Source organism: Bubalus kerabau, chromosome 2, assembly GCF_029407905.1.
Source record: "Bubalus kerabau isolate K-KA32 ecotype Philippines breed swamp buffalo chromosome 2, PCC_UOA_SB_1v2, whole genome shotgun sequence".
NCBI lineage: Eukaryota > Metazoa > Chordata > Mammalia > Artiodactyla > Bovidae > Bubalus > Bubalus kerabau.
Window position 1 is genome coordinate 110886088 of NC_073625.1, and position 11560 is coordinate 110897647.

At 40.1% G+C, this 11560-nt stretch overlaps 1 protein-coding gene across 2 annotated transcripts in view; it reads left to right on the top strand.

The window, feature by feature from the left end:
• The window catches only part of CFAP91 (cilia and flagella associated protein 91), a 94121-nt gene extending 83177 nt beyond the window's left edge, over positions 1 to 10944 (top strand). For both annotated transcript variants that reach the window (XM_055568294.1, XM_055568295.1), the window contains one exon: positions 10792 to 10944. In XM_055568294.1, the coding sequence (XP_055424269.1) occupies positions 10792 to 10943 (152 nt within the window). In that variant the 3' untranslated portion in view covers position 10944. The remainder of the gene's footprint in view (positions 1 to 10791) is intronic.
• The last annotated feature ends 616 nt before the right edge of the window (positions 10945 to 11560 follow it).

The following is an 11560-nucleotide window of genomic DNA, read 5'->3' on the forward strand; positions in this document are numbered from 1 at the left end:
TGCATTCCCACCAACAGTGTAAGAGGGTTGCCTTTTCTCCACACCCTCTCCAGCATTTATTGCTTGTAGACTTTTGGATCGCAGCCATTCTGACTGGTGTGAAATGGTACCTCATTGTGGTTTTGATTTGCATTTCTCTGATAATGAGTGATGGTGAGCATCTTTTCATGTGTTTGTTAGCCATCTGTATGTCTTCTTTGGAAAAATGTCTATTTAGTTCTTTGGCCCATTTTTTGATTGGGTCGTTTATTTTTCTGGAATTGAGCTGCAGGAGTTGCTTGTGTATTTTTGAGAGTAGTTGTTTGTCAGTTGCTTCATTTGCTATTATTTTCTCCCATTCTGAAGGCTATCTTTTCACCTTGCTTATAGTTTCTTTTGTTGTGCAGAAGCTTTTAATTTTAATTAGATTCCATTTGTTTATTTTTGCTTTTATTTCCAGTATCCTGGGAGGTGGGTCATAGAGGATCCTGCTCTGATGTATGTCAGAGAGTGTTTTGCCTATGTTCTTCTCTAAGATTTTTATAGTTTCTGGTCTTACAGTTAGATCTTTAATCCATTTTGAGTTTATTTTTGTGTATGGTGTTAGAAAGTGCTCTAGTTTCATTCTTTTACAAGTGGTTGACCAGTTTTCCCAGCACCACTTGTTAAAGAGATTGTCTTTTCTGCACTGTATATTCTTGCCTCCTTTGTCAAAGATAAAGTGTCCATAGGTGCATTGATTTATCTCTGGGCTTTCTATTTTGTTCCATTGATCAATATTTCTGTCTTTGTGCCAGTACCGTACTGTCTTGATAACTGTGGCTTTGTAGTAGAGCCTGAAGTCAGGCAGGTTGATTCCTCCAGTTCCATTCTTCTTTCTCAAGATAGCTTTGGCTATTCGAGGTTTTTTGTATTTCCATACAAATTGTGAAATTATTTGTTCTAGCTCTGTGAAGAATACCGTTGGTAGCTTGATAGGGATTGCATTGAATCTATAGATTGCTTTGGGTAGTATACTCATTTTTACTATATTGATTCTTCCAATCCATGAACATGGTATATTTCTCCATCTATTAGTGTCCTCTTTGATTTCTTTCACCAGTGGTTTATAGTTTTCTGTATATAGGTCTTCAGTTTCTTTAGGTAGATATATTCCTAAGTATTTTATTCTTTTTGTTACAATGGTGAATGGAATTGTTTCCTTAATTTCTCTTTCTGTTTTCTCATTATTAGTGTATAGGAATGCAAGGGATTTCTGTGTGTTGATTTTATATCCTGCAACTGTACTATATTCATTGATTAGCTCTAGTAATTTTCTGGTGGAGTCTTTAGGGTTTTCTATGTAGGGGATCATGTCATTTGCAAACAGTGAGAGTTTTACCTCTTATTTTCCAATTTGGATTCCTTTTATTTCTTTTTCTGCTCTGATTGTTGTGGCCAAAACTTCCAAAACTATGTTGAATAGTAGTGGTGAGAGTGGGCACCCTTGTCTTATTCCTGACTTTAAGGGAAATGCTTTCAATTTTTCACCATTGAGGATAATGTTTGCTGTGGGTTTGTCATATATAGCTTTTATTATGTTGAGGTATGTTCCTTCTATTCCTGCTTTCTGGAGAGTTTTTATCATAAATGGATGTTGAATTTTATCAAAGGCTTTCTCTGCATCTATTGAGATAATCATATGGCTTTTATTTTTCAATTTGTTAATGTGGTGTATTACATTGATTGATTTGCGGATATTGAAGAATCCTTGCATCCCTGGGATAAAGCCCACATGGTCATGGTGTATGATCTTTTTAATGTGTTGTTGGATTCTGATTGCTAGAATTTTGTTAAGGATTTTTGCATCTATGTTCATCAGTGATATTGGCCTGTAGTTTTCTTTTTTTGTGGCATCTTTGTCAGGTTTTGGTATTAGGGTGATGGTGGCCTCATAGAATGAGTTGGAAGTTTACCTTCGTCTGCAATTTTATGGAAGAGTTTGAGTAGGATAGGTGTCAGCTCTTCTCTAAATTTTTGGTAGAATTCATCTGTGAAGCCGTCTGGACCTGGGCTTTTGTTTGCTGGAAGATTTCTGATTACAGTTTCAATTTCTGTGCTTGTGATGGGTCTGTTAAGATTTTCTATTTCTTCCTGGTTCAGTTTTGGAAAGTTGTACTTTTCTAAGAATTTGTCCATTTCTTCCACATTGTCCATTTTATTGGCATATAATTGCTGATAGTAGTCTCTTATGATCCTTTGTATTTCTGTGTTGTCTGTTGTGATCTCTCCATTTTCATTTCTAATTTTATTGATTTGATTTTTCTCCCTTTGTTTCTTGATGAGTCTGGCTAATGGCTTGTCAATTTTATTTGTCCTTTCAAAGAACCAGCTTTTGGCTTTGTTGATTTTTGCTATGGTCTCCTTTGTTTCTTTTGCATTTATTTCTGCCCTAATTTTTAAGATTTCTTTCCTTCTACTAACCCTGGGGTTCTTCATTTCTTCCTTTTCTAGTTGCTTTAGGTGTAGAGTTAGGTTATTTATTTCACTTTTTTCTTGTTTCTTGAGGTAAGCCTGTATTGCTATAAACCTTAGCACTGCTTTTACAGTGTCCCATAGGTTTTGGGTTGTTGTGTTTTTATTTTCATTCATTTCTATGCATATTTTGATTTCTTTTTTGAATTCTTCTGTGATTTGTTGGTTATTCAGCAGTGTGTTGTTCAGCCTCCATATGTTGGAATTTTTAATAGTTTTTCTCCTGTAATTGAGATCTAATCTTACTGCATTGTGGTCAGAAAAGATGCTTGGAATGATTTCAGTTTTTTTGAATTTACCAAGGCTAGATTTATGGCCAAGGATGTGATCTATCCTGGAGAAGGTTCCATGTGCACTTGAGAAAAAGGTGAAATTCATTGTTTTGGGGTGAAATGTCCTATAGATATCAATTAGGTCTAACTGGTCTATTGTACCATTTAAAGTTTGTGTTTCCTTGTTACTTTTCTGTTTAGTTGATCTATCCATAGGTGTGAGTGGGGTATTAATGTCTCCTACTATTATTGTGTTATTGTTAATTTCCCCTTCCATACTTGTTAGCATTTGTCTTACATATTGCGGTGCTCCTATGTTGGGTGCATATATATTTATAATTGTTATATCTTCTTCTTGGATTGATCCTTTGATCGTTATGTAGTGTCCTTCTTTGTCTCTTTTTACAGCCTTTGTTTTAAAGTCTATTTTATCTGATATGAGTATTGCTACTCCTGCTTTCTTTTGATCTCTGTTTGCATGGAATATCTTTTTCCAGCCCTTCACTTTCAGTCTGTATGTGTCCCTTCTTTTGAGGTGGGTCTCTTGTAGACAACATATATAGGGGTCTTGTTTTTGTATCCATTCAGCCAGTCTTTGTCTTTTGGTTGGGGCATTCAACCCATTTATGTTTAAGGCAATTATTGATAAGTATGATCCCATTGCCATTTACTTTATTGTTTTGGGTTCGAGTTTATACACTGTTTTTGTGTCTCCTGTCTAGAGAATATCCTTTAGCATTTGTTGGAGAGCTGGTTTGGTGGTGCTAAATTCTCTTAGCTTTTGCTTGTCTGTAAAGCTTTTGATTTCTCCTTCATATTTGACTGAGATCCTTGATGGGTACAGTAATCTGGCTGTAGGTTATTTTCTTTCATCACTTTGAGTATGTCTTGCCATTCCCTCCTGGCCTGAAGAGTTTCTACTGAAAGATCAGCTGTTATCCTTATGGGCATCCCCTTGTGTGTTATTTGTTGTTTTTCCCTTGCTGCTTTTAATATTTGTTCTTTGTGTTTGATCTTTGTTAATTTGATTAATATGTGTCTTGGGGTATTTCACCTTGGGTTTATCCTGTTTGGGACTCTCTGGGTTTCTTGGACTTGGGTGATTATTTCCTTCCCCATTTTAGGGAAGTTTTCAACTATTATCTCCTCAAGTATTTTCTCATGGTCTTTCTTTTTGTCATCTTCTTCTGGGACTCCTATGATTCAAATGTTGTAGCGTTTAATATTGTCCTGGAGGTCTCTGAGATTGTCCTCATTTCTTTTAATTCGTTTTTCTTTTTTCCTCTCTGATTCATTTATTTCTACCATTCTATCTTCTATTTCACTAATCCTATCTTCTGCCTTGTTAGTCTACTATTTGTTGCCTCCAGAGTGTTTTTGATCTCATTTATTGCATTATTCATTATATATTGACTCTTTTTTATTTCTTCTAGGTCCTTGTTAAACCTTTCATGCATTTTCTTAATCCTTGCCTCCAGGCTATTTATCTGTGATTCCATTTTTATTTCAAGATTTTGGATCATTTTCACTATCATTATTTGGAATTCTTTGTCAGGTAGATTCCCTATCTCTTCCTCTTTTGTTTGGTTTGGTGGGCATTTATCCTGTTCCTTTACTTGCTGGGTATTCCTCTGTCTTTTCATCTTGTTTATATTGCTGAGTTGGGGTGGCCTTTCTGTATTCTGGCAGTTAGTGGAATTCTCTTTATTATGGAGTTTCCTTGCTGTGGGTGAGGTTGTATTGGTGGCTTGTCAAGGTTTCTTGTTTAGGGAAGCTTGTGTTGGTGTTCTGGTGGGTGGAGCTGTATTTCTTCTCTCTGGAGTGCAATGAAGTGTCTAGTAACGAGTTATGAGATGTCAGTGGATTTGGAGTAACTTTGGGCAGCCTGTATATTGAAGCTCAGGGCTATGTTACTGTGTTGCTGGAGAATTTGTGTGGTATGTCTTGCTCTGGAACTTGTTGGCCCTTGGGTGGTGCTTGGTTTCAGTGTAGGTATGGAGGCATTTGATGAGCTCCTATTGCTTAATGTTCCCTGGAGTCAGGTGTTCTATGATGTTCTCAGGATTTGGACTTAAGCCTCCTGCTTCTGGTTTTCAGTCTTATTTTTATGGCAGTCTCAAGACTTCTTCTATACAGCACTGTTGATAAAACATCTAGGTTAAAGATGAAAAGTTTCTCCACAGTGAGGGACACCCAGAGAGGTTCACAGAGTTACATGGAGAAGAAAAGAGGGAGGAGTGAGTTAGAGGTGACCCGAATGAGATGAGGTGGAATCAAAAGAGGAGAGAGCTAGCTAGCCAATAATCACTTCCTTATGTGCGCTCCACAGTCTGGACCACTCAGAGATGTTCATGGAGTTATACAGAGAAGAGAAGAGGGAGGAAGGAGACAGAGGTGGCCAGGAGGATAAAAAGGGGGAATGAAAAGGAGAGAGACAGATCCAGCCAGTAATCAGTTCCCTAAGTGTCCTCCACCATCTGGAACACACAGAGATTCAGAGAGTTGGGTAGAGAAGAGAAGGGGGAGGGAGGAGACAGAGGCGACCTAGTGGAGAGAAAGGAGAGTCCAGAGGGGTCGAGAGCAGTCAAGCCAGTAATCTCGCTCCCAAGTCAAAATAGGTACTGAAGATTGGGTTCTTAAAGGTACAAAGTTGATAACAAATACCAAAAAGCAAAGATTAAAATTCTAGAGTAGAGGTTAGATTTTCAAAAATACAATATTAAAGAAAAGAAGAGGAAAAAGTCACAAAAGTTATTAAAATATATATATATATGAAGTTTGCTTTAAAAAATAGTCTTTTTTGAAAAGTAGTAGTAGGTTATTCAAATGAAAATTAAAGGAGTAATAGAGGACTTAAAAATTCAAAAAAAAAGTTAAGAAAAAGAAAAGAAAAAAAAGAAGAAGAAAAAAAAGTGATCATAAAAATAGTAAAAATATATCTAGGACTTTCCCTGGTGGTGTTGTAGGCAGTGTGGGGTCAGTTCATTTTCGGATAGTTTCTTGGTCCGGCTTATATTTCTCAAGATCTATAGGCCCCTTCCTATGTAGTTGGTACTAACTACAGGGTTTTAATCTATTGCACCTGTCACTTCCAAGGCAGTTCCCTCAGTTTTAGCTTCTGTTTGCTGGTCTCTTCAGTGTCTGATTTCCGCCCTGACACAAGGGGGCGGTGGTGGACACTTTTTTAGGCTCACTTGTTCAGTTGCTGTGGGGAGGGAGGGACGCTGCAAACAAATAACACTGGCCTGTGCTCCTAGTGTCTCAGCCACACTGGGCCTGCCCCCGCTCACTGCGCGTGCACCCTCCCTGCCCATACAGCTCAGGCCCTAGGTTGCTCCACCGGGAACCTTCGGAGGCCCGGCCCTGGGCTGCATGCACCTCCCAGGTCCAAGCCGCTCAGGTTCAGGCCCTCGGGTAGTCCTCAGAGGCGCAGACTCTGTTGGGCCTGCGTTTTGTGCCCTTCCCAGCTCTGAGCAGCTTGGGTGATGAGGTGTTAGGCGAGCGCGGTCCCTGTGACTTATCACCTCTCCCGTCCCTGCCGCTCGGTTTTCTGGGTGTACAACCGGCGCACCTTCTCAGGTGGATGACTGCCCAGAACCCCAAGAAGTCTTAGTTAGCAAAGAAGCCTGCTTGCAGTTTGGTAGATAATGTCTCTCTGGGGCTGCGATTGCCCCCTTCCGGCTCTGGCTGCCTGTCACTGGAGGGGGAAGGTCTGCAGCCAGCTAGTTTTGTTCCACCCTTTGTTCTTTGCGAGGGCCTGGCGGTGTCTTAGGGCTTTTCCCATGGTAGCTATCCCACAGTCTGGTTTGCTAGCCCAAATTAGTTCGCTCTGATTAGCCTCGGGGGCATTCAGGCCCGATCCTTAGTCTAAGCAATGCAGCCCGCGCCTCCATGCCCAGCCCCCGCTTGCTAGTGGCAGGCACAGGTGTCTGGCTGCTTCTCCGCTGGGGGAGTTACCGTTGGGATTGTAATCTGTGGGTTTTAATTATTTACTTATTTTTCCTCCCTATTCTGTTGCCTTCTGTGCTTCCAAGGCTCCGCACAGACTCGGCAGTGAGAGTGTTTCCCGGTGTTTGGAAACTTCTCTCTTTTTAAGACTCCCTTCCCGGGATGGAGCTCCAGCCCTACCTCTTTTGTCTCTTTTTTTGTCTTTTATATTTTTCCTACCTCCTTTCGAAGACAATGGATTGCTTTTCTGGGTGCCTAATGTCTTCTGCCAGCATTCAGAAGTTGTTTTGTGGATTTTACTCAGCGTTTAAATGTTCTTTTGATGAATTTGTGGGGGAGAAGGTGATCTCCCCGTCCTATTCCTCCACCATCTTAGGACCTCCTTCCAATATTCTTGACTAGAGAATTCCAGAGACAGAGGAGCCTGGTGAGCTACAGTCCATGGGGTCACAGAGAGACACAACTGAGCAGCAGAAACACACACACACACACACACACACACACATGTTGATAGGTAGGTATTGTCATTTTGTTCATTGTTTTGGGGGTTGTTTTGGTAATTCTTTTGTTTATTCTTGCCTTCTCTTCCCTTTTAATGATTATTTTTAGTGTTATCTGGATTTCTTTCTCTTTGTGTATCTATTGTAGATTTTTGGTTTTTGGGTACCATTAGGTTTATACATAGATGCAGACAACTTTGTCTATATATGATTAAGTGCTTTATCTCTTAACTTCAAATGCATTTTAACAAGTCTGAATTTTTATTGTGCTCCCTTCATAATTATTGTTTTTCTCATATTTTGTGTCTAATTGCTTTGTGTATCCCTTAGCTGGTTATTGTGGTGATAGGTGATTTTAGTACTTTTGTCTTTTAGCCTTCCTACTAGCTTTCTATGTGGTTGATTTACTACCTTTACTATATATTTATCTTTACCAATGAGTTTTTTTTCCCCCATAATTTTCATGTTTCTAGTTTGACCTTTTCTTTTTCACTTAGAGAAGTCCCTTTAACCTTTCTTGTAAAGCTGCTTTGGTGGTACTGAACTCTTTTAGCTTTTGCCTATCTGAAAACTTTTGATCTATCAAACCCAAATGAAAGCCTTGCCAGGTAGAATATTCTTGGTTGTAGATTTTCCCTTTCATCATGTTAACTGTATCTTGCCACTCTTTTCTGGCCTGCAGAGTTTCTGCTGCAAAGTCAGCTTGATAGCCTTATGGGAGTTCCCTAGTACATAACTTGTTTCTTTTCCCTTGCTGCTTTTAATAATATATCTTTGAGTTTTGCAATTTTAATTACAGTATGTTTTGATGTGGTCCTCTTTGGGTTGATCCCGTTTGAGGCTGTCTCTGTGCTTCCTGGACTTGCATGTTTCATTCATTTCACAGGTTAGGGAAGTCTTCAGCTATATGTCTTCAAATATGTTCTCTGCCACCCTCTCTGTCTTCTCTTTCTGTCTTCTCTTCTCTTTCCTGTGAGGTAAATGTTAGTGTGTGTGATGTTGTCCCAGAGGTCTTTTAAACTGTCCTTATTTCTTTTTATTTTTTTCTGTTTAGCTTGAGTGATTTCCACTACTCTCTTACAGCTTACTGATCTATTCCTCGGTATTACTTAATCTACTGTTGATTCCTTCTAGTGTATTTTTCATTTCAGTTACTGTATTTCCATCTGTCTAGTTCTTTATAATTTCTAACTCTTGATTAAAAACATTTACTGCTCACTCTGTTCATCCATTCTTCTCTAGAGTTCCCTTTTTTGTTGCTATTCTGCCTATTTTTTTTTTTTTGAAGTATAGTTGATTTACAGTGTTGTGTTAATTAATGCTGGACAGCAAAGTGATTCAGTTATACATATATATACATCTTCTTTTTACATTCTTTTCTGGTATGGTTTATCACAGGATAGTGAGTATAATTCCCTATGCTTTACAGTAAGACCTTATTTATTCATTCTGTGTCTGGGGGACCCAAAGTGTCTCAGAGCTGGTGTTGTCCGGCTGGTTGGTGTGGCTGGGACCCAGCAGGTCCAGGATTGGTGCCAGCCTACCAGTAGGTTGAGCCATGATCCAAGGTCTCTTGCTGTAGTAGGCCCTGGGGGTCCCAGTTCTATATTACCTATGTCCTGGTGTGTAGGGCCAGGTCCTGGGCCCTCTGGTGGACAAGACTATTAGGGTGTTTTAATGCAACCTGCCCACCTACTTGCTTGGCCTGAGGTATTCCATTACTGGTGCCTATAGGCTGATGGGTGTAGCCTAGGTCCCTACAGGGAGGATTACAAAATAGTGCTCACCAGCACTAGTATTCATGTGGTAGGGCAAGCTCCCCCAAGTGCTTACTACCAATGTCTTTATCCCCAGGGTGAGGTCCAGTTGCCTTCTACCACCCCGGGAGACTCTCCAAGATTAACGGGTGGGCTGGACCCATGGTCCTTTCAGATTGTGCAATCTAGGGCAGAAGAAATAATATATAAGATCTTGTGTGTGTCCTTTAAGAGTGGAGTCTATTTCTCACAGCTCACAGGGTCTGCTGAAAGCAAGCCCTGATGGTCTTCAAAGCCAGTTGTTCCAGTACTGTCTTACCAGTGCAGGACCCCTGTGCTGTGGAGCCCAATGTGGGGCTCAGACTCCTCAATCCTTGGGGTGAATCTCTGCAGTTGTAGTAATTTTCCTGTTTGAGGGTTGCTTACTAGGGGTATGGCTCTTGACTATAGCACAACTCTGCCCATCCTACCTGTCTTATTATGGTTTGTTCTATATTATCTTTAGTGGTAGAGGTCTTTTCTGGTAGGTTCTTGCCTTTCTCATCCATAGTTTCTCTGTAAATAGCTGTAATTTTGCTGTGCCCATGAGAGGAGTTGAGCTTAGAGTCTTCCTAATCCACCAACTCTTATTTTTCTAAAATTTGATAGATGGGAATGACCTTGAGGACCTGTATATAGATGAAAATAATAGTAACAACCAAGGTTTAAATGCATACCAAGTTCCAGAAAATGTATTAAGCATTTTTAGAAATACCTTATCTAAATTTCTTATAACATCTATAGATGTGTTCTCATACTTTAGTTAAGGAAATTAGTGCTTAGAGATGTTACACAGTTTGCCGATTGCACCATGGTCTATGTGGCTCCAAAGTCCCCATTCTTTCAACCATACTGCTGGGAAGTGTTCTAAGTTTCTATGTGATTTACCCTATTTAAAATAGCTGACATCTGAATAGCATAGACGCCATGGTACTTCTTATTGTGCTTTACTAGCTGTATGACTTTAGGCAAATCACCTAATCTCTGTGTCTCAGCTGCCTCATCTGAAAATGGGGATAGTAATAATACTCTCTTTTAGGGTTGTGAGTAGTTTAAATGAATAACTATATGCCAACTATTTAAAACCATACCTGGCAGGAAGTAAGGACAAATGCTAACTGCTACCACCATCATCATCACAGTTACCACTTTTCAAAAGGGAAACGGGATGCTTAATGTACTAAGCCTTGATAATAAATATTCTTAGACTGTAGCACTAGGAACAACTTCTAAAGCTGTGAACTCAAATTCATCAGTCAACAAGTACCCTTCGTATTAGGGACTAAAGCACAAAGAGAAGCATGAGACAAGATCTTTACCTTTAGGTCATTTATAATCTAGGTGAAAAACAAAATGTAACTCACCTGAAGCAATTGGACACTGAATAGACTGGCACAAACTCAAGTGTGGTCATAATAAATGTGAGCTGCCTCAGTCAAAGACTTCCTGGAGGAGCTGGACTTGGGCTGGGCTTTGCAGAAGGGCAGGATGTGGAGTACAGGTATTCCAGGTGAGGGAAGCCACTCAGCTGTGGAGTGAAGGCCAGCCAAGTGGGGAGGAGCGTGACTGAACAGAGAGTGAGCAGCAATATTGAGATTTAGGTTGAATTACCTTTGGAATGTGTTCTTCCAAAATCGCAGAAATTTTTCTTTAATCAGTCAGCTTTAAGCAAGAGAATATGTGGCTTGCAAAGTTATCATTTCTGTCTCTACTCTTCTGAAAACCTTTGGGAATGATCTGTCCTGACGTCCAGAGTAACACCTCTCCTGTCCTTCGGCACAGTGAGGAACTCTCAGCGGAAGCATATCCTGGCAGCCCATCAGATCATCCGCAGGCACACAGAGGACATGCTCAAGACGCATTTTGTTGAGCAAAGGCAGACACCAGACACTGAGCTACTTGAGGGAGAAACTGAAAAGGAGCAAAATACCTAAGGTGAGTTTATTTTTCCTTTGGAAGGGCACAGGAGGACAAGCAGCATCATTGAGCTCTGTGCTGTACTCTAACAATCATAATGTGGAAAATTAAGCACTCCCATTTAAATTGGTGCATTTCATGCATCTGTTTGACAGGCCCGAAGCAGTTACTGTCTGCCAAGGTTTCCACTACAAATTCAAGAAAAAAAGCACCCTTGTGCTTTCTGTCTGGCAGCCCAGACTGAATGTGGGAATACAGCAGGGAAAATATTGGTGCATTTCATCTCGGTTATGGAATCTGCTATTGAAACTGTTAGTTAATATGACAGCAGTTAGACTGTTTTGACCAAAAAACAGGACTCAAAATTATTTTTGTAGGTTTTAGCAAATGACTATACTCTATCACAAAGCTACAAAACATGTTTGTGTTATTTAAAACAAAAACCTTGTTCTCATGGAATTAGATGAGGTACCCCTGCCGCACTGAGCTGGCTGCTCAGCATGGCATGAGGCACACAGCCTGCCCAATTCGAGCCCTAATGCCCTTTACAGTAGCCACAAGGCTGGGTCTTAGGTGCACCTAACATTCCTACTCACAAGATGAACACAGGCCATGTTTGGTATGATTTGAGTAT